General features: G+C 38.9%; 1 protein-coding gene across 10 annotated transcripts in view; it reads right to left on the bottom strand.

Annotated features, from left to right (window-relative positions):
- Positions 1-27,430, bottom strand: part of FRRS1 (ferric chelate reductase 1) — a 91,954-nt gene that overhangs the window by 17,154 nt on the left and 47,370 nt on the right. For all 10 annotated transcript variants that reach the window (XM_059884432.1, XM_059884427.1, XM_059884425.1 and 7 more), the window contains 7 exon segments: positions 22,547-22,742; positions 21,154-21,290; positions 19,796-19,890; positions 17,599-17,746; positions 14,129-14,311; positions 8,693-8,791; positions 7,412-7,559 (listed from right to left, as the gene is read on the bottom strand). In XM_059884432.1, the coding sequence (XP_059740415.1) occupies positions 7,412-7,559; positions 8,693-8,791; positions 14,129-14,311; positions 17,599-17,746; positions 19,796-19,890; positions 21,154-21,290; positions 22,547-22,742 (1,006 nt within the window).

Genomic DNA, 27,430 nt, shown 5'->3' with positions numbered 1-27,430 from the left:
CCTTTGGAGCTTAGCATAGTCTGTAAGAATCATCAGAAGCTTCTGATTCAGCATCACAGTCCCTCTGACCTTCAGTCTGCATTACTAAACAATGTCTCCTGAGCTTGTCAAATTTGCCCAGGATGACCTTGTTCTATTTATGTTTACATGGGTTACAGAGATATTATTGCTCTGAAAAAGGGTTTCAGCCTCATAAAGTCTCACTGTTTTTAAGCAGAGTGCAGCATATAAGTGATCCACACATATATGACCAGACAACAAATGGACTGAAACAATGGACTGGTTCAAAATTAGGAAAGGAGAACATCAAGGCTGTATGTTGTCACCCTGGTTATTATTTAACTTATATACAGAGTACATTATGTGAAATGCCAGGCTGGATGAATCACCAGCTGGAATCAAGATTGCCATCAGAAATATCAATAGCCTCCGATATGCAGATGATACCACTCCAATGGCAGAAAGTAAAGAGGAACTAAAGAGCCTCTTGATCAGGGTGAAAGAGGAGAGTGAAAAAGCTGGCTTAAAACTTAACATTCAAAAAACTAAGATTATGGCATCTGTTCCCATCACTTCATGGCAAGCAGATAGAGAAAAAGTGGAAACAGAGATAGACTTTATTTTCTTGGGCTCCAGAATCACTGAGGACGGTGACTGCAGCCATGAAATTAAAAGACGCTTATTTGTTGGAGGAAAGCTATGATAAAGCTAGACAGCATATTAAAAAGCAGAAACATCACTTAGCCAACAAAGGTCCACATAGTCAAAGCTATGGTTTTGTCAGTAGTCATGTATGCAGGTGAGAGATGGACCATAAAGAAAGCTGAGCATTGAAGAACTGATGCTTTCGAATTGTGGTATTGGAGAAAACTCCTGAGAGTCCCCTGACAGCATGGAGATCAAACCAGTCAGTCCCAAAGAAAACCAACCCTGAATATTGATTGGAAGGACTGATGCTGAAGCTGAAGCTCCAATACTTTGGCCACCTAATGCAAAGAGCTGATTCATGAAAAAGACCCTGATGCTGGGAAAGATTAAGGGCAGGAGAAGGGGGAGGCAGAGGATGAGATGGTTGGATGGCATCACTGACTCAATGGACATGAGTTTGAGCAAACTCCAGGAGATGGTGAAGGACCAGGAAGTCTGGTGTGCTGCAGTCCATGGGGTCACAGAGTCGGACACAACTGAGCTACTAAACAACAACAAAAACAACGAAAGCAACAGTGATGTGTGGGGGAACTGTATTTTGTTCAGGGGAAGTGAGAAATAGATTTAAGGGCCTAGATCTGATAGACAGAGTGCCTGATCAACTATGGACAGAGGTTCGTGACATTGTACAGGAGACAGGGATCAAGACCATCCCCATGGAAAAGAAATGCAAAAAAGCAAAATGGCTGTCTGGGGAGGCCTTACAAATAGCTGTGAAAAGAAGAGAAGCGAAAAGCAAAGGAGAAAAGGAAAGATATAAGCATCTGAATGCAGAGTTCCAAAGAATAGCAAGGAGAGATAAGAAAGCCTCCCTCAGCGATCAATGCAAAGAAATAGAGGAAAACAACGGAATGGGAAAGACTAGAGATCTCTTCAAGAAGATTAGAGACACCAAGGGAATATTTCATGCAAAGATGGACTCGATAAAGGACAGAAATGGTATGGACCTAACAGAAGCAGAAGATATTAAGAAGAGGTGGCAAGAAGACACAGAAGAACTGTGCAAAAAAGATCTTCATGACCAAGATAACCACGATGGTGTGATCACTCATCTAGAGCCAGACATCGTGGAATGTGAAGTCCAGTGGGCCTTAAGAAGCATCACTATGAACAAAGCCAGTGGAGATGATGGAATTCCAGTTGAGCTATTGCAAATCCTGAAAGATGATGCTGTGAAAGTGCTGCACTCAATATGCCAGCAAATTTGGAAAACTCAGCAGTGGCCACAGGACTGGAAAAGGTTAGTTTTCATTCCAATCCCAAAGAAAGGCAATGCCAAAGAATGCTCAAACTACCACACAATTGCACTCATCTCACACGCTAGTAAAGTAATGCTCAAAATTCTCCAAGCCAGGCTTCAGCAATACGTGAACTGTGAACTTCCAGATGTTCAAGCTGGTTTTAGATAAGGCAGAGGAACCAGAGATAAAATTGCCAACATCCGCTGGATCATGGAAAAGGAAGAGAGTTCCAGAAAAACATCTATTTCTGCTTTATTGACTATGCCAAAGCCTTTGACTGTGTGGATCACAATAAACTGTGGAAAATTCTGAAAGAGATGGGAATACCAGACCACCTGACCTGCTTCTTGAGAAACCTATATGCAGATCAGGAAGCAACAGTTAGAACTGGACATGGAACAACAGACTGGTTCCAAATAGGAAAAGGAATATGTCAAGGCTGTATATTGTCACCCTGCTGATTTAACTTCTATGCAGAGTACAGCATGAGAAACACTGGGCTGGAAGAAGCACAAGCTGGAATCAAGATTGCCGGGAGAAATATCAATAACCTCAGATATGCAGATGACACCACCTTTATGGCAGAAAGTGAAGAGTAACTAGAAAGATTCTTGATGAAAGTGAAAGAGGAGAGTGAAAAAGTTGGCTTAAAGCTCAACATTCAGAAAACAAAGATCATGGCATCTGGTCCCATCACTTCATGGGAAATAGATGGGGAAACAGTGGAAACAGTGTCAGATTTTATTTTTCTGGGCTCCAAAATCACTGCAGATGGTAACTGCAGCCAGGAAATGAAAAGACGCTTACTCCTTGGAAGGAAAGTTATGACCAACCTAGATAACATATTCAAAATCAAAGACATTACTTTGCCAACAAAGGTCCGTCTAGTCAAGGCTATGGTTTTTCCAGTGGTCATGTATGGATGTGAGAGTTGGACTGTGAAGAAAGCTGAATGATGAAGAATTGATGCTTTTGAACTGTGGTATTGGAGAAGACTCTTGAGAGTCCCTTGGACTGCAAGGAGATCCAACCAGTCCATTCTGAAGATCAGCCCTGGGATTTCTTTGGAAGGAATGATGCTAAAGCTGAAACTCCAATATCTTGGCCACCTCATGCAAAGTGTTGACTCACTGGAAAAGAATCTGATGTTGGGAGGGATTAGGGGCAGGAGGAGAAGGGGACGACAGAGGATGAGATGGCTGGATGGCATCACCGACTCAATGGACATGAGTTTGGGTGAACTCCGGGAGTTGGTGATGGACAGGGAGGCCTGGCATGCTGCGATTCATGGGGTCACAAAGAGTCAGACACCACTGAGCAACTGAACTGAACTGAACAGAGGAACTAAAAAATAAATTCCCTGAACTGATAATGTCCAGGTTGGCTTGTTTTGTTTTGCAGTTTGGTTTTGTTGCTTTGCACTCCACCAGTTAAAAAAAAAAAGTCTATGATTTATGTATATGTTTGTTAATAAACATATTCATGTACTATTATTTTAATCTGTTTAACACTATTAAAATAGAAACTTTTAGTGAGATAAAATAAATCTAAATAGAAAGTTCAAGCTTGTTTTCTGTATCCCCTGGACTGTCTTACAATATGTACACCTTCGTTGGAAGAACACTGTCCTAGAGCACTAAGTTATCAAACCACAGTATACAGAACAATCCCCTGAAATGTTTGTTACAATGCAGATTCCAAGCATAAACAACAGAGATTCAGTGAGTCTGGGATGGAGCTCAGGAATGTGCATTTCAGCAGTCATTCCAGGTGGTTCTGAAGCAAGTTATTTGATCCCCACACTTTGGAAAATACCACAAAACATGATAGAGACTCTCCTTACCATGCCATGAGCATAGCAACACCAGCAGAAGAGGGAGATAAAACAATGCTCTGTTCTGCACATGTATCATCCACAAACTCGGTTTTTCCAGGAAAATACTAATTAATTAAAATACTGTTTCTATCAGAAAATGCATTCTAATTACTACAATGCTGGACTAAGAAGAAACAGATATAATCACCGTACACCCCAAAACACACATAACTTATAGTACAATGGAATTCACCTATTTAAATGACACTGTGGTACATGTGCACAATGGAATATTACTCAGCCCTAAAAAGGAATGCATTTGAGTCAGTTCTAATGAGGTGATGAACTTAGAGCCTATTATACAGAGTGAAATAAGTCAGAAAGAGAAAAACATATATCATATATTAATGCATATACATGAAATCTAGAAATATTGTACTGATGAATCTATTTTCAGGGCAACAATGGAGATGCAGACATAGAGAACAGATTTATGGACACAGGGGATGCAGGGAGGAAAGAGAGGATGGGACAAATGGAGAGAGTAGCAGGGAAACATATACACTGCTGCCGCTGCTGCTCAGTCGCTTCAGTGGTGTCCGACTTTGTGCGACCCCACAGACGGCAGCCCACCAGGCTCCCCCGTCCCTGGGATTCTCCAGGCAAGAACACTGGAGTGGGTTGCCATTGCCTTCTCCAATGCAGGAGAGTGAAAAGTGAAAGTGAAGTCGCTCAGTCGTGTCTGACTCTTCTCGACCCCATGGACTGCAGCCTACTGGGCTCCTCTACCCATGGGAGTTTCCAGGCAAGAGTACTGGAGTGGGGTGCCATGGATGTAAAATAGCCAGTGAGACTTAGTTGTATGACTCAGGAAGTTCAAAATGGTGCTCTGTGACAACCTAAAGGGGTGGGAGGTGGGAGGAAGATTCAAGAGGAAGGGGAAATATGTATACCTATGACTGACTCATGCTGATGTATGGCAGAAACCAACACAGTATTGTAAAGCAATTATTCTTCAATTAAAAATAAAGAAAATTTTAAAAATAAATGACACTTTTAAAGTATGAACTTTTTAAAAGTATAAATGCAAACTGTTAAGTCTTCTAGCAATTTAAGTCATCCATTCAAGTTGATAATCATTTTTGGAGTACCTATGACATTCTGGGCACTAAAGGAAGTAGCTGGATATGATGAAAAGGGCACAGCATTTGTAACTGGAATCAGCTTGAGTTTAACTCCTGAGTCTGCTACTTGTGTGACTTTGAACAAGTTGCTTCACCTTTCTAGGCTCTAGTTCTCTTATCTCTACAAACGGGCAATATATCTATTCATAAGATCTCTGTGAGGGCTTCCCTGGTGGCTCAGTAGTAAAGAATCCACCAGCCAATGCAGGCTTCAATCCCAGATTTCACATGCTGCATGGCAGTTAAGCCTGTGCACCACAACTGTTGAGCCTGTGCTCTAGAGCCCAGGAACCACAACTACTGAGCCCTTGCGCTGCAACTACTGAAGCCTGCACACCCTTGAGCCCAAGCTCTGCAACACGAGAAGACACCCCAGTGAGAACCCTGCACACCACAACTGGAGAGTGGCCACCGCTCATCACAGCTAGAGAAAAGCCCACGCAGCAAGGAAGACCAGCACAGTCAGTAAATAAATAAATAAATTTAAAAATATATATATAGAAACCTTAAAAGAAAGTTTTAATAAGTTGTATTTTTTAAACTGTATAGTTTAAAGAAAAAAAACTTCTGTAAGAAATACTGAGATACATATAATTTATTGTAAGTGACAGCTGCAGATAACAATAATACAATTACCTGCACTTTAGTAATATGTTTTAAAATGCAAATGTTTGAGTTTTTCCTCGTTAAAAATTCATTTCCTACATTTCCCATGTTAGAAGGTATTAAACACTGAGGCTGTGAGCTCAAAGAGTTTAGGTTCATATTCCAACTCCACTGTTTACTTATCTGGGCAAATGACCTAACCTCTTGAAGCCTGTCTCCTTCCAGGTAAAATAGGGATAATAATAACGCATATCTTGTGTAGGTTTCTATGAAGATAAAATGAAAACCTTAATGATAGTGCTGAGCCAACAATTGGCCTCATTATATACTAAGTAATTTTACCCATTATTATCATTTAACCAAAGTTATTTTCAAGCTACATTTGCTGTTGTTGGTGCAAGTAAGAATACACGATTTGCCTAAGATAACCAAACATATCACCCACAACTAAACCTGCAAATATTCCTAAATTTTCTCTAACACTGAGTAGATATTTCATCCTCTTTAAAACCTTTTGAACCTCTACTTTACCTATAGGATAAAATCTAAACAACATAATAGAATATAAACTACTATATACAAAAACAGATAATTAACAAGGTCCAACTGCATAGCACAGGGAACTATATTTAATATCTTATAATAGGTTCAGGATTGGGAACACGTGTACACCCATGGCGGATTCATGTTAATGTATGGAAAAACCAATAGAATATTGTAAAGTAATTAGCCTCCAGTTAAAATAAATAAATTTAAATTTTAAAAAATTTAAAAAATAAAAACACTAAAAAAAATAAAAAATAAACTATAGTGGAAAGAATCTAAAAAAGAATACATTTTTTTTTCAGAAATACATGTATAGTTTCAAATCTATATCTGAATCACTTTGCTGTACACTAGAAACTAACACAACATTGTAAATCAACTGTACTTCAATTAAAAATAAATAAACCACATGATAGACTATGCAAGGCTTTCACAATTTTGCCCACACCACATTTCTCCTCCTCCTCTCTTACCCCCATTCTTCCATTCTGTGTGCCCAGTGCCTCACGACTTTCAGAGTAGGCCATATGCTCCAAGTTTGAGGATATTAAGTTTGGGAGATGAGTCACTAACTACAACATTACCTTGGCATTTCCTGCAATTCTTCAGAATATCATTAGCTAAGACCTTAAACAAAATCTCTTTATTCTTTTTAATGTGTTTCAGTACCTACCGGGGCTGTATTAAAGATAAACTAAACATTCAAACTCATAAAACTTCCTTGAGCTATACCTAGCATCCGACTGACTTAGAAGGCTGTGAGACAGGAAACACAGTTCACCTGCAGGGCACCACGAGGCATCCTTTTTCAAACGGAGGTCCTGTAGAAGCTTACTCAGCTGTTAAGGGTTATTCCCTTTACCCCTCTCTTCCACCCTGGAGAAAGCTCAGGTCCAACGAGATGAGATTCGTATTGGACAGGTCATCCACAAGAGCCGATATGTCCTGCAAAAACCCCACACAGTCCTGCCTTTAGGGTCCCTGCAAGGAAACTGCCAAAGTCACTATATCCAATCAGGTATTTACAGTTTTTCCTGGTCCAAATGCAGTTTACCAGCCAGAAATCACATATATTGTGCTGCCTGATAACATAGTTGACACTACCTTTACCTAGTTTCCAGGGAAACAAAGCTAGAAGGTCAACTGAGGTCAAACTGTCAGGCAAAGATGGAAAAGAATTTGATAACTCTTTATTCACAAATGCATATCTCAAAAAAAGAGCAATTACCATAGTCTCTCCAAAAAAATGAGGGAAAGGAAAAAAATAAGAGACAAACCTTAAAAAGATAGTTTTCTTTCAATATACTTACCATCAACAGCTGCACCATCTGCTACAAATATGTAGTAGCTCGCATTTAGATCAAATCTATTCTTAACCCCAGGAAGGGTAATGTTTCTTCTGAAAGAACACTGCATAACACCATCAACCAACCTCCAAGCCATGTCCTCAAGAGGATCCTGCAAACACACACAATGGGTCTTCTCAGCACATTCCAAATATTTGCTAAAAATAAGATGTGATCAAAATCCTGGACGTGTTCAATTTCCTTTCTCTAAGATCCTCTGTGCATGTTTTGTCTGCAGTGTCATTGTTTTTCCACTTCCTCTTTGAAGAGGACAAGAAACACATTCTCCCAGTTTATTTGTGTTTATCCCACTTGGCAAAAATAGTATTTTTACTACCTAGGCTAGAAACTTTGGCAGATGCACTAACTCCATCTGGCCCCTAATATACAATCAACAACACTAAAGAAATACTTAGCAAGTAATACACTAGTAGCCAAAATGCAACTTGTGAGAAGCTCTAACCTCACAAGAAAGCTATGCAGAGAACATGTCACGAGGTGGTAGCTACTGCCCCTTCGGAATTCATTTTCATGTCAATTGCCATGTGAAAATGACACTTCTCTACCAGAAATAGGCCACATTTGGCACAGATGTCAACATCGGGCACTTAAGACAATTGCCCAAGGCACTGAACCAGCACCTACCATATATCCACCTCTTTCCCATCAGTCAAGAAATTCTGTGTCACTAACAAACCTCTTAAAAATCTGTCTGCAAGCTTTTTTGACCCTCTTAACAAATTATAAAATATTTTTAACAGATGCAATAAAAAAGAATTTAAGTGAAACAAACAAGAATTCATCTTTTACTAAAAAAGAAAACTTTCCTGTGCTTGCTAAAGCATAGAAAAGGGGCATGGTAACTGTAGTTTATATTACTGGACTGTATACTGGAAATTTGCTAAGAGAGTAGATTTCAGCTGTTCTCATCACAAAAAAAGAAAAAAGTAACTGAGGCAATGGATATATTGATTAGCCTGATTTTAGCAATCATTTCACTATGGAGAGGGATATAAAAACATCATGCTATACAACTTAAGTACATACAATTTACACACATATATAATAAAATGCAGAAAGGTTTCTCCCAGACTGTAAGATAGGAACTCTGCTCCCAGGACCCTGTTTGGTCTTTGCTGCTAGCTGCAGGTTTGGAAGCTATTTTGCACCACAGCCATGGCACTGTTGGTCGTATAGCCAGAAGATGGACCAGCCAGGTGGCAATTCCAGAATCCTCACACCTACCCCAAAATCCATTATAGGATGACTTCGCCCTGTCAAATGGGAAGGTTGTATGTGAACAATCTGATCTTCAAGAATACACACATAAGCATCATCATCACCCTGAAAAACAATGACAAATGAAAAAAAGGTCAAGGGAATTTCAACAAGGGAGCATTGTTTGTCAGTCTAATTCTTATCTCTCCTTTAATCTCCAATATTCCTTAGCTCTAAAAATTAAATCTTATTTACAGTGATTATCAGACAGCAGACTGTATCCTTAAAGCACATTTAAGTTATGGTACAAATGAATGACAGGGCTTCCCTGGTGATTCAGCGGTTAAGGAATCCACCTCCCAATGCAGGAGACGTGGGTTCAATCCCTGGGTCGGGAAGATCCCCTGGAGAATGAAATAGCAACCCACTCCAGTATTCTTGCCTGGAGAATCCCATGGACGAGGAGACTGGTGGGCTACAGTCCATGGGGTCACAAAGAGTTGGACATGACTTAGCGATAAACAACACTGCTGCTGCTGCTAAGTCGCTTCAGTCGTGTCTGACTCTGTGCGACCCCAGAGACAGCAGCCCACCAGGCTTCCCTGTCCCTGGGATTCTCCAGGCAAGAACACTGGAGTGGGTTGCCATTTCCTTCTCCAATGCATGAAAGTGAAAAGTGAAAGTGAAGTTGCTCAGTCATATCCGACTCTTAGAGACCCCATGGACTGCAGCCCACCAGACTCCTCCATCCATGGATTTTCCAGGCAAGAGTACTGGAGTGGGGTCCTATTGCCTTCTCCGAAACAACACTACCACCACCAAATAAATAATATGGATTTTAAGTTATTGTGTACAGTTTTGGTTCTTTCATCTATTCTAAACTGTTTTCCATAAACTATCTAACAAGGTCTTTAACCAGCTCTTGTCACTAAATTCCTTAAACAAGACCCAAGACTAACAAGCTATAATTAAAGTCTTGTTAAAAATACCAATATGATTTTCTAACATTTGTAAAATTTACAAAAAATTTGAAATTTCTTGTAAAAAGTTCCAGTTTTAACTCTCAAGTACATAACATTAGCAAAGAAGTTCCCTGTTACACATCTTATGCTCAAATCAGAATTAGTGCAACTCAAGAAACTTGGAGTTATCATAATTTAAATCACCACACACTGTGGCACACAGACCAACTTTAGTCTGATGCCTGTTCTTATACAGGCTACAAGCTGAGGATGGTGTTTACATATCTAAATGGTTTTTTAAGAATGATAATTCATGATAGTGAAAATACATTAAATCCAAATTTCAGTGCCTATAAATAAAGTTTGACTGAACACGGCCACACATACTAATTTACAGCAGTCTGTGCCTGCTTTAGCACTATAAAAGAGCTGAGTAGCTGCAAAGAGACCAGGCGGCCCACAGATTCTGAAGTCGTTGCTATCTAACCTTCTGCAGAAAAAGTTGGCTGATCTCTGATTTAAACAAACAATGTGTATCTTCTAGAATGTTTATCATCAATGAAACGATAGAATTTTCTTGTTATTTCAAACAAAATTTAATATAGCAAAATGGTTGATTTGAGGCAAACTGATGGTAAGTCAACTAAGTCATTAAGGCAAACCTCTCAAATACTGGTGAGGTGATGAGGATGAAGGAGAGGTAACACTCAGTTTTCATGGCTCTACAGTGAGGGAAAGAGAAGGTGCTATGACGACCTTATGCTTCAGGCAGCTGTAGACACCCCAAGTTTTGCGCATGGTAGAACACACATGAGAAGTTCCAACCAAACCCCAGAATTAGACAGAACCTCCTGCCCCTGTTTGCTCCTCTCAGTTCCAGCATTTAGAACGCACTCTATAAGAAAATATCAAGAGGGAGAAACAAAGATGACAACATAGTTCTTATGATCAAAGACTATGTTTTAATAGAGGAGACAATTAAAATAGTATGTATAAAATAGAGATTTAAACAAAGTGCTATAGAAAGACAAATTAGGTAGGGTCAAAGGATTGAAAAAGGCTTATCAGAAAAGATAGCATTAACTATGCTTCAGAGAATAAAAAATACATGTGGATAAGGTAGAGCTGCAATAAAGGGAAAGGTTTTTAAAACTGAGGAACTTCTAGGGCCAAAGATATAGAAACATAAAAAGTATATGGAAACTTTAGGAAACAGGTGGCACAAAGCTAAAACATATACAGGACAAGGCCAGAAATACCAACAAGGACTTTGAAAAGTTTCAAAAATACGTTAAAGAAAAAAATATTTCCCTGTAACTACTAAAGGTTCACCAATGCTTTGGGGGCTAGCATTGAGGTTATCTCAAATGTGGTCTAAAATCATAACCTGAATCTATTGTAAAAATTTCAGGGCATTCTACAAAACAACCAGCCAGAAAAAAAATCAAGAAAAAAGGTAAGAGTAAGCATTCTAAAGAAAAGGAGATTAAAGAGATATAACAATTAAATGCACTGAGTGATAACTGATTAGTCTGGATCAGAGATTTTATACATGACTTTATTGGGACAATTAGGGAAATTTGAATATACACTACATTGAATAAAATTATTGTATTATATATTTGATGGTGATATTATGATAATTGTAGGAGAATATCCTTCTTAGGAGATACATGCTGAAAAGGAAACATAAAAGGTCATGATAGCTTTAACTTAATTTTCAAATAGTGCAGGGAAAAAAATGTGTGTTAATATACAGTGAAAAAGTTAATCTACACATATGCACACAAGGAAAGAGAGAGAGACAGTGACAAATGCAGGTGAAGGGTTTACTGGTGTTCATTATACTAGTCTCTCAACTTTCACATAGGTTTAAAACTTTTCAAAACAAAAAGTTAGGGTGGGTAAAAGAAGAACCTGAGAGGTGACTAAAAGAGAGGAATCTAAGTCACAAAGTTTTCTTGAACACCAGAGAAGATGGTGGCAGCAATGAATGAGATAATCAGTCCATAGGCTTCCCAGACAGTATCTGAAAAGAAGCAAGAGATCAATAACAGTAGTTACTTTTTTCCTATTGTTGCTGATCACCAAGAATGGGAAACACAAAAGGATGTTAGAAGGGTAGATAATAAATTCAGTTGGTAGATGATGGCCTGTGTTGTCCAGAACACTCATCTGGAAGTAACCACCCAGAAGCTGGAAATTTCACACTGGACATACAAGAGAGGCCAGCACTGGGAGCACTCTGGAATTGGAGTGTTAAGAAATTATGTACAGAATAAGACAACACTGGGTGGGGAAACAGAGAACAGCAGCTAATACAGTGTGTATACTTGAATACTTTATCTCAGAGAACAAAAAAAAATCTAAGATGAGGGAGACGTGCATATTCTGAGTTTCAGTTAAAATTCAGATATTAGCAAATACTGTTAGGAAAAATATGGAAAGTTGTACTTTCAATTTTAGTAATGAGGTCTAATAGCAAAACAGAACTGCTATCATTCATGTACAAACCAAATTGAAAAAAGGTATAATTTAGCTTATCTAATCAGTATTCATAACATCAGATACCTTTGGTATTTGAACTTACATGACATACTAATAAGAAATCGCAGGTCATAAAAATATCCTAAGAATTTAAAAATAATCAAAAATAGAAACAACTACTTTACAAATATTTTTGGTGATGATTTATTTCCCTCAATTTAGGCAAACAGGTGTACAGATGATTTTAATCATCAAATAGGCTTGCTCCATAAATTAACTGCACCTGTATAATTAAGTCTTTTTATAAACATGTTTGATGAGTACTATACTAGAAACATAAGATTTCTAAGTAAGATAAATATATCTTGAATTAGAGGTAAACATTTTTGTGTCATCTATGCCTACAACTTAGAACAGAATTAAGTGTGGTACTTGCAGGCTCCTCATCACAACACTCTCTGTAACAATAGTCTTTTCCTTTGGCTGACAGATTTTATGTGACCAGGAAAGGAAACATGTTAGTGTACTATTGCAGGGAGTTTGGCTAGAATTCTTTTATTTAAGTGACTAGAGTACGTATCTAAATGTGTACTCTACCTTACACATGCACCTTAATAAACCTACACTTATTCCAATAAGGCTATCATTGTTAACCCCTGCTGGACTCATCAGTTTCCTTCATAGCCAGTTCCACTCATATAACAGGCACTACCACCATCTTTCCTTATGGCTTTACAGTCACACTTATTTTTAACCCAGCTTCCTCATGCACCGTATGAATAAGGTTCATTTTTGCCAAAATTGAGAACAAAAGGATATGCTGTAAGTATAATGGTAATCACAAAAGGAAAAATGGGGAAAATGTTTTGAAGAATTGCAACATCATTTGATCAAGTATAAAATTTCCCATAAAAGCAACTTTAAAAGGGAAAGAGTCACAATTTCTTTTATGGTACTTTTAGAAGCCTATTAAATATCTTCTGTCTCATAGGTTTAAGGTATACCCTGTGTTGAATGAAAAAAGATAATGAGTGCATTGTGAAACTACATTTTAAAATATACAGGTCATATCACATATTGCAATGTCATCCACCCCCAAAAAAGTCACACCTGGCTCCCTGAAATATTTGCAGCCAGCATAACAAGGATTACTGCAATTAGCATGCACTTTGAAGGAAAATATTTGTTCTTCTATCACAGAATCTCAGAGTTCCTTTTCTTTTTAAAAAAATAATGATTTCCTTAAAAAGTGATGTTTAAAGCCTAACAGGAAGAAAACTCTCAAGAAAAGACTTCTTGCATTTGTTAATGTGGAAATGAGAGGCTTTCTCCATTTGTAGCCAACCCCCTCCACAGTCAGCTCCGCTGGAACAGGATAGACACATGTCCTGGCCTTAATAGCCTTCTTCCTCTCCTGGGAAATCAGAATGCTAATGCAGGACTCTGTTCTTCCGCACCACAGCACAAGGCTGCCACCTACAGAATCTCTTAATCCATTCAGCACTACCCAAGGAGAGTGAGACATTTTGTAGACCCGGTAAAGAAGCCACTTATGCCTGGAGACACTAGGTTTAATTCCCTGTTGGGGAAATGTGCCATGACCATCAAAATGGGGACAACAAGAGCAGCAATCCAGGCTGTAGTCACTTGAGAAAACCAGGAGTTGAAGAGCATCAAAAACAGCATGAGATTTTATGAAGAGCAACTTTTTCTTAACTGCACTCCCTGCTTTATCACAGAGACAGAGGTAGACAGATAAAGTGGCAAATCCACTGGAAACAAAATGCTTTTCCTAACTTTCCTCAGGACAGCCTTGTCCTTAGAGATATTAATATGGAATGGCTCAACTCAATGCTGCTTAACTGAGAATCCAAGTTAGTTTCTCTGCCCTCCCTTCCCATTCCTCCCTAAGTATGAGAATCTGACTCTGGAACAAACGCTAAATTGCTGTTGATTATCACTCACTCCAGTGACTCTCCTTTCATCACCACTGATGTAAGTGAGAGGTACAAACCATCCATCGGTCATGAGAAAATGCCACGGATAAATAGCCTTTACTAGGACCGCTCATTTCAACCATCACTGATTGGTCATCTCGTGTGAAGGACAAGAAGACACAGGCACGCTCCTTCTCTGGGTCACAGTTCAAAGGACTCCTGATACAGAACTTCTTGTTCCCACAGTCTGAAGCATTGAACTAGAAAAATGACAGGGGGGAAAGACTTAATTATCAAACAGGCAATTCATCTCCAATGACAGAAGAGCTTCTACCTTGAAGTATGGGTTTTAACAAGAATACATTTTCATAATAAGGATTCAAACGACAGGAAAAAGATCACATCCCAAATTAAAAATTATCAAAGCAGTAGTTAGGTTGTAAACTTTTAAATTTAATTAATATTAATTAAAATTTGGAAGACACAACATTACTTGAACTATAATTACACACGAGTATTAAGATCCCTTTAATACACAGAATACTTCACATTAATTATGTTCTGGAGCAAAGTTTCGAGTAAACTTTGAGAAATTTCTTAGGGAATATTTAAGTCCACATTGACATTCTTGCCTAAAGGATATCCTCTAGCTTTCAGAGATGGAATTTTTAAAACCAAACAAACAAACCTTTAGCAAGTTTTTATATTTAGATCCTGGACTCTGCCTCTAGAATTCAAGTTTGACATTAAAATAATGTAAGAAAAAAATGGTTGCTCCCATATATACCACTGCTCCAAATAATAGTAATAACAATTTAGTGGAGAAGAAGCAAAAACAATCTATGATTATTTAATTCAGAGCTTCTTGGTATTGCAAATAAGAAAGACTATTGAAAAATGTCAGCTCTACAATTTGACAGAGCAAACAAGCAGTCATACTGAGTTAGAATGAGGTGTGACACCACATTTCAGAAGAGAGCTAAACATGAGTTTAAGTAACAGGATTTAATGGGAACTGTACAGAAAAACTCTCATTTCTTCTTCTACTCTACCAATATTTCTGGGCACCAAACAGGTGTGGGCATGTTCCACAATAAGCAATTCTGAAATTCTCTGCAGACATAACTGAGTGTGCTACAAGTCAACTCTTCTCTGACACTATCTACCTGAAATTGGTGTCAGATCCCACAGGCTAAGGGCTCAGTCCCACAAAACTGCACCCACTTCAGATGCCCATCACAGATGCCAATCACAAGCCCCAGGTTGCCACCTGTACTTCTGAATCGTTGGCCATAAACTGGAGGTTCTCAGCACCTCCTCCTTGAGTTAGGTGATTTATAAAGATGGCTCACAGAACTTACTAGATTACCAGTATATTATAAAAGGATAACAACCCACAAACAGCCAGATGGAAGAGCTGCGTAAAGTATGCAGGAAGGGGCAGGTGCAGAGCTCCCATGACCCCTCTGAGGCACCAGCCTCCCCACACCTCCATGTGGTCAGCAACCCAGGAGCTCTCCGAAACCTACACTTTTGGAACTTTTATGGAGGCTCCATCATGTGGGATGGAGAAGGAAATGGCAACCCACTCCAGTATTCTTGCCTGGAGAATCTCATGGACAGAGGAGCCTGACAGGCTACAGTGCATGGGGTCGCAAGAGTCGGACACAAGTTAGCGACTAAACCACCACCACTATCATGTGGGATGAAGGATTATTAGCTCAGTTTTCAGCCTCTCTCCCTTCTCTGGAGAATGGGGTCAGTGGGCTGAAAGCAGCAAGCTTCTAATCATGGCTCAGTGTTTTGGGCGACCAGCCCCCATACAGGAGTCCACCCAAGAGTCACCTCATTAGAACAAAAGATACCCCATCATTCAGGAAATTCCAAGGGATTTAGCAACTCTGTATTAGGAACTGGGGTCAAAAGGCCAACTATTAACAGAAACCAAGCAGAGACCAATATATATATATATATATATATATATATATATATATATAAATTTTTGTTTATTATTTCACAGGAACTTAAAGAGAAAGTATAGTAGAACGGAGAGAATAAGCCACTAGAAGCCTGGAAACATGGGTCTGGTCTGTCTCTGTTCTCCCCTTTACTCCACCGTTGCATCGTGTTTGCTGCAGAATTTCTCTCTCAGGGTCTGTTTATCTTTAACTATGCAACAGGGACCCTGAGGCCTCCTCTAGCTCTCTACAAGTGCCAACATCCTGTGACTCTGAATGAATCTCTCCATAATTGGAGATTATAAACTTGGTACAGAGATACAATAAAAAATCTCCAACAAGAGCTAATGCCTTTTATACGAATATAAGAAAAGATAACAATCTTTTCTTAGATTGTTAATAGAGTCCTCCTGGGAAGCTCAGATCCAAAATGACTGGGAATCCCCCAAAGCAACTTTAAAATACATAAACATTGAGACTAAACAACCTGAGAATTACTGCAAACAACAAATCGAATTGTTTGGTCAAACAAAAGTTCATAATAATGTAATCAAATGGCTCATCACATATTGCATAATGTGGAAAAGAAGGTAAACAAAACAAGACACTGTATAGGGGCATAGGAGATTTAGCCTTCCCTACGAGAAAAAAGAGCTATAAAGAGACAAGAAAGTGGAAGGAAGAGAAAAAATGAACGAATGTTTACTAAATACCTATTAAGTACAAATCAATCAGAAATCTTATATTCATTCTATTTGGTTCTCACAGTAATATATATGGTTCTATAAGAATTAGATATTATTATTTCTCATTTATAGGTGAAGAAACTGAGACTTTAAGATTTAAGTAATTTGTCCAAACTCAAACAGAAATTAGACGAATCAGAATTCAGGCCCAAATTTGTTCTTCTAACTGTAATAACCTTCCTTAAGACATTTTTTGTTATCGTCACTTCTGAATTCAGAAGTCTAATTCATCCGAATTGCTTTCAGTAAAGCCTTTCCAATATTTGTAATATGAATAACCCTTTGCAAGATGTGTTTTTTTAACTGTACTTCTTTTGAATCAGAGGGCCTAAACAGAATTCTAGCTGATTAGCTTGCAAGAGTTCAACCTGTAGAATTCTGCAGTACTCATTGGCCTTAGTTGAAATAAAAGTGAAGAACTATATCACCATTTCAAGATTCTACCCCCACACCCCTTCCCAGTTTAGCTGAAACCTAAATTTAGCTTCAGCTTTAAGTTCCCTCTTCAGGTTTGCTATTTGGCTGTATTTTAAAAAAGAAAATAAACCCTGCTGCTTCAGATTTATTTTCAAATGAAAACATATGCACTGCTAGTATAGACTACACGTGAACGTCACAACCACACCTTGAACATCTAGGGTCCTGCACTCCTCTTATTCTAACCTATAAGTCGTAAAGTTGCAGTGAAGACTCCCTCCTGATTTCCTGACAGGCACTCAAAAACCTGCTTCCATAACCCAGGACAGCCACTCCTTTACAAACATCCGCAAGCACAGAACCACAATTTCTAAGGAAGCTGTTCCTTTAGACTGTATTTCATGAAACTATAAAAACTCTACTTACTGATCTTGTTAAATGGGAGACTGACGGTACCGTTGGCATGGGTGCTATTGTAGCTTCAGGTGTTGTAAAAGGAGGTACATTTGGTTGTGAAATTACAGGACCAGGAATCTTCACCCAGTAGATTTTGTACTTCTCAACGACTGTGGCTCTGAAATGCAGTTCCAGCGAGATTAGAAAGAACCATGATTGTGGCTCATTATAAAGCGAACCAAAAAAAGGTAACTAACTAGGAACATACAACCTGATACAGGTATTTCCTGGATATATTGAGGGTTCAGTTCCAGACCACCACAACAAAGCACATATTATGATACAGTGAGTCACAGAATTATGGGCTTTCCAAATGCATATAAAAGTTGTGTTTACACTACACTGTAGTCTATTAAGTGTGCAATAGCACTATATCTAAAAAACAATATCTATACCTTAATTTTAAAATTGTTTTATTTGCTAAGTTGTGTCTCACTCTTTTGCGACCCAATGGATTCTAACCCACCAGGCTCCTCTGTCCATGGGATTTCCTAGACAAGAATACTGGAATGGGTTGCCATTTCCTTCTCCAGGGGATCTTCCTGACCCAGGGACCAAACTCCTGTCTCCTGCATTGGCAGGCAGATTCTTTACCACTGAACCACCAGGGAAGCCCAATTTTAAAATACCTTCTGGCTAAAAAACACTAACCATCATCGAAGACGTCAGCAAATTACGGTAGTAACATCAATGATCACTGACCACTGATGAATGATCACCATAACAAACATAATATTGATGGAACAGCTTGAAATGTTATAACAATTAACAAAATGTGGCACAGAGAAACAAATTGAGCAAATGTGTTTGAAAAATGGCTCCCAAAGACTCATTTAATGCACGGCTGCCACAAACCAATTTGTACAAAACAAACTATCTGTAAAGTTAAATAAAGCAAAGCGCAATAAAACAACAATGCCTATACTACCTGACAGAGTTTTGTAGGAGGCAAATCTCTAATGACTCTCTTCAACCTCTCTTCAACTTTGATTGTTCTCTCTCTCTTGTCTTATCTGTTCTTTGGGCATATTCACAGCAGCTATGAATGCTAGACCCAGGGACTGAAGTGCACAGACTTCTACTCCTGACATATACATGACATACTACTATTACACTTTTCACAGTGGTCATTCAAATTATTCCAAAAGGCATGTGTAATAAGCAGCTTATGGAGAAGGCAATGGCAACCCACTCCAGTATTCTTGCCTGGAAAATTCCATGGACAGAGGAGCCTGGTAGGCTGCAGTCCATGGGGTCGCTAAGAATCGGACACGACTGAGCGACTTCACTTTCACTTTTCACTTTCATGCATTGGAGAAGGAAATGGCAACCCACTCCAGTGTTCTTGCCTGGAGAATCCCAGGGACGGGAGAGCCTGGTGGCCTGCCGTCTATGGGGTCACACAATGTCGGACACAACTGAAGTGACTTAGCAACGGCAATAAGCAGCTTAAGAAAGAAGCTATACAGAGGCTGCACAAGCAACCATCAGCTCTTACTGGGGTCAAATCTCCTTTTTCACATTCCACTCAACACACAGGTGTACACAGATCAGTGTACAAAGTGTACTCTGTGTACAAAGTGAAGCAGAAAATAGAGACAGGGTAGGAGAGCAATTCTTCCCTTAAATGACGTTCATGACATCCCCCTTTATGACAGTCCATTTCCTCTTTGCATGTAAGATTAAGAGAGAAGTACTGTTCTAATTCTACTGAATTTCATAATTCTGAGGAACACACAGAATCTTACTTTTCTGACAATCTAATCTGCAAGTAGTAACAATGAGAAAAAAGTCATTCAAATTTCAGGACTGCTTTTTTTCATATTCTCGTACTAATACAGGAACAGAACTTTTAAAAGTATTCATCCATACACCATACAGACTCAAGTTATTAACTGATGGCTCTTACTAGTTTGAAGGCACTACCACACTTCATTCACTCAACAAATGTCCATTAAGTGTCTATTAGGTCCTGGGTCCTGTGCTAGGTACTCAGTATATACTGCTGGAAAAAAATAAACAAAACAACTACTTATATCAGTAAACTGGTGTCATTACTATCCTAAACCTCTGACATACTGGTGACTGTTCAGTAGTTATAAAAAATGATGCAGACTCTCATTATTTCAATTATACTAGTTACAGAGTTGCAAATTCTTCTACTCACAGGAAGGTTATGTGATTTGGGGCACCGCTTGGAGCATCCCAAAAGACCTTGATTTCTGTTTTCTTTGATGGACTTCTATGACTTACAGCTGATCCCTGAAAGAAAATGGAAAAGAACTACCATTCAGTTACTCAATAGCTCAATATAGCTGGAACTACAACCATTTATCACTGTACAACTCTGGTATTCTGTTAAACACAAGGACTCAGGTGCTCAATAAAAACATGTTGATTGGTTGACACCAAATTAGTAGCTGGCTGTAGAGTCAGCTGAAATGTAAGAACTGAAGAGCGTTACAAACATTGGGTGTGTTGATGCTGTATAGAGTCTGCTGGTTATTTCATTTATGTGGGGCTTTTCTGGTGGCTTAGTGGTAAAGAATCTGCCTGCAATACAGGAGACCTGGGTTCAATCTCTGGGTCGGGAAGATTCCCTGAAGGAGGACATGGCAACCCACTCCAGTGCTCATGCCTAGAGAATCCCATGGACAGAGGAGCCTGGCAGGCTGCAGCCCATAGGGTTGCACAGAGTAGGACATGACTGAAGCGACTAAGCAGCAGCAGAAGCATTATTTCATTTATACTGTAAGCTTCTGGTTTTCTATTAATATATACAAATAGAATACAGAATATTCACCAAAAGAAAAAATTCCTGCCTCCAAATATGTAGCATTATCTTCTAGTAATTCCTTTCTCTTGAACAATCTTATTTCCCACTTTCATTTATCTGGATACTCATCCTTTGAGGTCTAGCTTAGATAAGCTCTTCCGAAATGCACTCACTCAATTCCCTACAGTCAGTGTGGCACTTCTGCCATGCTTCTCACCCACCCTGTGTATGGTTCTAATCTGAGTCATCATACTATCCTACTAATGTGTCTGTCCTATATCCATATGTTCTGCTTATGTGTCACATAGCATATGTCCATATGCTTTGCTTATGTGTAAGGCTCTGAACTCATCAAATAACAAATCTTGTTCATCACCATATCCCTTGCAGGAAAGTTCCTGGTATAGTAAATGTTCATTTAATTAATTAATTAATTACAAAAGCCAGACCTCTGTTTCACTCTAGAACTCTATCTTCAATATCAACATCCTTCAAAATTCAGTACAGTAAGAAACAATATTTTGATAAAATAGCAAAAGCTATAAACAAAACTATGAGCCTACCTTTTCTAGGATGTTGATGTATAAAAATATATTGCCAGTAGAAAAATTAAGTGGAAACTTTGCTCATTGTGACTCTATTCAGATGTCTGCAATACATAGGTAATGTCATCGTTTATCTTGCAAACACCACTCCAGTGAAAAGACCCATGGAAACTGATAGAAATCAGTTTCAAACTAAACACAAACCTGTACATCTTCACAGGTCAGAAGCTGTGACACGTGACTGTCAATCAGTGTGAAGGAGCCAACAGGAGGGCCACTCAAATTCTCAGCGTCACGTGCTTCTAAGAGAAAGCCTTTAAATGGTGGCCCTGACAAAGTAACTGAGAAACAAATAAAAAGGTAAGTTAGGAGTTTAGCAACATCCCCCAAAAAGACTGTTAGAGGAAACATGTCACAAAATCAGGTGTACATATACAAAACTACTCTAGGAGAGAAAACAGTAGAAATCATCTCATAGTCAAAGAAATTCTAAACCATGTTCCACAGGACATTATTCCATGAGGTGTAATAGCTATTCCACAGGGAAGAAAAGGTTGGTTATGGTCGGAGTGTGGTTAACGGGGCCAAAGTAGCTTGAAAAATGCTGGTTTAAAGTACACTTGTGTCTTGACTGCAGATCCTCAGGGTTTTAACAACCTACTATATCCTATAAAGCTCTAAGAAATAGAATCCATGTAACCCATAAAGTGTTCTAAATTTATTTTTTCCATAAACTCTTTTTGTTAGAAAATATCTATTAATATTTTGCATTTCTAATATTGCAGAAAATGGAGTTTGTAAAATGCTCTTATAGATACATCCTTAAGTTTCAGCCTACTTTGTGCCAGAAGAATTAGGGAAACATATGAAACTATACAATATTAAGTAGGATAAGGGTTTAATCAGATCAGATCAGATCAGTCGCTCAGTTGTGTCCGACTCTTTGTGACCCCATGAATCGCAGCACGCCAGGCCTCCCTGTCCATCACCAACTCCCAGAGTTCACTGAGACTCATGTCTGTCGAGTCAGTGATGCCATCCAGCCATCTCATCCTCTGTCATCCCCTTCTCCTCCTGCCCCCAATCCCTCCCAGCATCAGAGTCTTTTCCAATGAGTCAATTCTTCGCATGAGGTGGCCAAAGTACTGGAGTTTCAGCTTTAGCATCATTCCTTCCAAAGAAATCCCTAAGCTTTATTTTCCTCTTCTACTGAGTAAACAGTACTGTTAATAAAAAGATATTAAATAATGACAAAAATATTTTAAAACCTATTCTGCAGAATTCCCCAGTGGTTAGCATCTAGCACTTTCACTGCAGGGCTGGGTTCAATTCCTGGTTGGGGAACTAAGACCCTGCAAGTTTCATAGTGTGGTCAAAAAAAAAAAAACCTAGTCTGAATGGATAGTAAATATACTGCTTACATAATATAGTCATCAGTAGTAGTTAAACACAAAAATGAGAAGTGTAAGATTATGGTATCTTATGAAAGCAGATGAACAAATTAAATGAAACTATATCAATCCAGCAGTAATAAAGATTCAATGTATAGTAAAAAAAGCAAAATGAAAAATGCAAACTGTTAATAGCAGCACAATACCTTTGATTTGATCTCCTGGCCTGAATGTCTTCTGACTCACTGAAATGTTGTGAGCGGGATGAGACTGTGGGGTATGACCATGCTCAGGAATCATTCCACCGCATGACTTTGTTACTTTTCCACTGGGATAATTAGCCACAAAACTAACATGCAACAGAAGGATGAAGGCACTGACGGTAAATCCAGGAGCTGTCATCTTAAAAAGAAGATTAAAAGTACACTATTTTCAAAGGTAACTAAAATACAAGACCTTTCATATCACAGGACAGTAAGTTCTAGACAACTATTTGCTTTCAATAATCATTTAACCACATTCTCAAAAGTATATAATATAAAGAATGTGATGTATGAAACTTGACCTGGATTTGAATCTCAGCTTTTCTTATTACTAACTGTGAAACTTTAGGTAAATCACTTAAGCCTCCTTTCTTACCTGAAAAATAAGGAAACGAAAACTCTCCTTTCAAAACTATTTTAATAAAATCTACAATAGATACAACCAAAAGTCTGAAAAGGAAGATAATGTTAGCTTTCGTTAGCATGATCGGGAAATAATAAAATAATCCAGTAAAAGCAAAAGGTTTTGCTCCATTTCATACTAGAAAATTTAAACAAATAAGAACTGTTTCTTCTGAATTTAAATATCATAATCTGAATAAATCTTTGATATGAATTCTCCTAGCTTCCCATTAAGCTACTCATAATGACAGTTTTATTTGTAGCACTGAAAACTGAGGATAACAACAATTGTAAGAAACAGTATTTCCATTACCTATCGCTCAAATGGGCTTTCCTGGTGACTCAGTGGGAAAGAGTCCACCTGCCAATGCAGGAGACTCAGGTTCAATCCCTGGGTCGGGAAGATCTCCTAGAGAAGGAAATGGCAACCCACTCCAGTATTCTTGCCTGGGAAATTCCACGGACAGAGGAGCCTGGCAGGCTACAGTCCATGGGGTCGCAAAAGAGCAGTAAACAGCTTAGCAACTAAACAATAGTCCAGATACTTCTGAATCCTTAGCCAACGAAATTTTCTTCTCTCATCCAATTTATCTGCCTCTTACCACCTGCTTAACAGAAAACTAGTCCCAGCCTTGTCTAGTCCACATCAACCACTCACTTTGTGCATACATTCAGAACCTGAAAATCACAGTATTTAATAAGACTAGAGGTAGACAGGTGGGCTTCTCTGGTAGCCCAGCTGGTAAAGAATCCACCTGCAATGCAGGAGACTCTGTTCGATTCCTGGGTCAGAAAGATCCTCTGGAGAAGGGATAGGCTACCCACTCCAGTATTCTTAGGCTTCCCTGGATGGCTCAGTCAGTAAAAGAAACTGCCTGTAATGTGGGAGTCCTGCGTCAATCCCTGGATTGGGAAAATCCCCTAGAGGAGGGCATGGCAACCCACTCTAGTATTCTTACTTGCAGAATCCCCATGGACAAAGGAGCCTGGCAGACTGCAGTCCATGGGATCCCAATGAGTCAGACATGACTGAATGACTAAGCACAGCACAGCACAGCAGAGGTAAATGGGTAGGAAATGTTATAGGGCAGCAAAGTTCACAAAGTAGACAGGCTACAGATGAAAAGAGCTCAAGAGGCAGTGCATTCTCCATAGAAATGGGAGCTTTTTATACTGTAACTTTGGTCATAAAATAAAAGCACCCTTACAATCACTAGAACAAATTATCCTTTTATAATCATGTAAATTACAACCACACACTGGACCAGAGCTAAGCTACAAAAATTCCTACTAGACACAAGAAATTGTGTTGGAGCTACACTCTTTAACTGGCCCTACATGTTACACCAGTGGTAACCAACTAGGTAGCCTGGCAACCAATTCTATACCCCTATCCTTTACACACATTGAAGCTAGATAGAATTATTCTCACTTGAAGATAAGCTAAAAGGACAAATGAACCAATCAAAAGCTTCTGAAAAATTCTGTATCATAAGAGAAGCATATACCTAGACCGCATATTAAAAAGCAGAGACACCACTTTGCCCACAAAGGTCTGAATAGACAAAGCTATGGTTTTTCCCATAGGCATGCACAGATGTGAGAGCTGGACCATAAAGAAGCCTGAGTGCTGAAGAATCTATGCTTTGGAATTGTGGCACTGGAGAAGACACTTGAGAGCTCCTTGGACCACAAGGAGAGCAACCCAGTCAATCTTAAAGAAAATCATCCCTGAATATTCATTGGAAGGACTGATGCTGAAGCTCCAATACTTTGGCCACCTGAAGTGACAAGCTGACTCACTGGAAAAGACACTGATGCTGGGAAGGATTGAAGCCAAAAGGGGAAAGGGACAGCAAAGTATGAGATGGTTAGGTAGCATCACTGACTCAATGGATATGAATTTGAGCAAACTCCGGGAGATAGTGAAGGACAGAGAAGCCTGACTCGCTGCAGTCCATGGGGTTGCAAAGAGTCAGACACGACTTAGCACCTAAACAACAACAGCAAAGATTTCTCTGTAGACTCAGAGGAAAAGCATAACTCTGAAAATCAGTTCAGTTCAGTCGCTCAGTCATGTTCGACTCTGCGACCCCATGGACTGCAGCACACCAGGCTTTTCTGTCCATCACCAACTCCCAGAGCTTGTTCAAACTCAGTCATGTTCGGATGGACATCAAGTTCAAACTTGATGTCCATCAAGTCAGGGATGCCATCGAGCCACCTCATCTTCTCTCATCCCCTTCTCCTCCTGTCTTCAATCTTTCCCAGCATCAGGGTCTTTTCTTATGAGTCAGTTTTTCATATCAGGTAGCCAAAGTATTGGAGTTTCAGCTTTAGCGTCAGGCCTTCCAATGAATATTCAGGATTGATTTCCTTTAGAATTGACTGGTTTGATCTCCTTGCAGTCCAAGGGACTCTCAAGAGTCTTCTCCAACACCACAGTTCAAAAGCATCAATTCTTTGGCACTCAGCTTTCTTTATGGTCCAACTCTCACATCCATACATGACTACTGGAAAAACCACAGCTTTGACTAGATGGACCTTTTTTGGCAAAGTAATGTCTCTGCTTTTTAATATGCTCTCTAGGTTGGTCATAGCTTTCCTTCCAAGGAGCAAGAGTCTGTTAATTTCATGGCTACGGTCATCTTCTGCAGTAACTCTGAAAATAGTTAATTACTATAGGAAACAATATTTAAGAAAACAACTGCTAGAGCAGTAGAAAAATTTTATGTTCAAACATGGCTTCCAGATCCTTTTTTAGGACAGACCAGCTTTTAAGGCCATACAAGATTTACTGGAGAGGATCAAGGTCATTATATTAACCATGTGATCTTGGCCAAGTTATTATGAAAATTAAATGCACAAATGTGCCTCACCTAAAGAATAGTACAATGAAAAGTTTGTGAATACAGTGAATATTGTGAATATATTCACTATAGTGAACAGTTAGTTTGATTTAACTAATATTTATTTGTCACTGATTTTGTGTCAGATGAAAGTGGAAACAAGATTTTTTAGTCTCTGCTATGAATCCACCTGTCAGTGCAGGAGACCCAAGAGACTCAGGTTTGATCCCTTGGTGGAGAAGATCTCCTGGAAGAGGAAATGGCAACCCACTCCAGTATTCTTGCCTGGAAAATTCCATGGACAGAGGAGTCTGGCAGGCTACAGTCCCTGGGGTCGCAAAGAGTCAGACATGACTGAGCAACAGCACACGTGCATTTAGTAGCTGAGTAACATCAATCAGTTCATTTAATCTCTGTTCCAGTTTCTTCATTTGCAAAACACAATAAGTGAACTGGAATAAATCCAGGTCCAATCCTAACATTACAATTTTAGGAAAGCAAAGTGGAAAAGCATACTGGGAATTATCAGAGCTCACTGTACAAGATGAGAAAGGGAAGTGACTAAGACACCATTCACTACTGTCATTCATTAGGAAAATATAACAAGGTCAGACAGAGAAATAGAAAACAGCAATTTCTTTGTCCTTGGTCAGATACTGACCATTCAAGGTAAAGTCTATTTTCATTCCAATGGGCAATGACAATTTTCCAATTAATGATTTAAGTAACAACTTTTTAAAAATAATGTTAATCCATTAACCAATCTATGCTAACAAGACTGTATAGTTATGAAAAAGAATAAAGAGTTATATATGGAAACATTTAAGCTAAAAGTGTGGAAGGCGGATAATGAGCTATTATATTACAAGACCACCCTTCAAGCACTGGAAAAACTCCCACCAATTTTGTATGATTTTTGCAGGTTTTTAATATTCACATTCTACCATGAGTATGATATAGAGAACAAAAGAAAAGATACCAGAGCTTGGATTTTGTCATCCCAGGACGACAGACCTCTTCCTTTAAAAGAGAGATTATCCTGATTCTCTAACTGAAAAATTACCAAACCTGATGAGATTTATACAGTTTTCTTTCTTGCCTGGAAGACAGGTACTTAGTAAAAAGGTATAATGACTGCCTTTACATGCTCTGGGCTTCTCAGTTGGCTCAGCAGTAAAGAATCTGTCTAGAGTGCAGGAAACCTGGGTTTGATCCCTGGGTCGGGAAGATCCCCTGGAGAAGGGACTGGCTACCCACTCTAGCATTTCTGCCTGGAGAATTCCATGAAGAGAGGAGCCCAGCAGGCTACAGTTCATGGGGTTGCAAAGAGCGACTAACACTTACCACACTCTGCATACGTCTCACATGAAAATTAACTTTATTATTTAAATACTAAGCTCTTGTACCTGGATGAATATGTAATTATTATTATTGTGACTGTGAACTACAGAGATTAATCAAGACAACATATTTATTACAACAAAGTAAAATTCAGGTAAAATGAGAAGAAATCAATTGAAAATACATGTAAGAAGAATTATTATGTGTTAATTAAGGATACTTTTAAATAAAGCAG

The sequence above is a fragment of the Bos taurus genome, chromosome 3 (genome assembly GCF_002263795.3).
Source record: "Bos taurus isolate L1 Dominette 01449 registration number 42190680 breed Hereford chromosome 3, ARS-UCD2.0, whole genome shotgun sequence".
NCBI classification, from domain to species: Eukaryota; Metazoa; Chordata; class Mammalia; order Artiodactyla; family Bovidae; genus Bos; species Bos taurus.
This window is presented reverse-complemented; position numbering and strand designations above follow the sequence as displayed.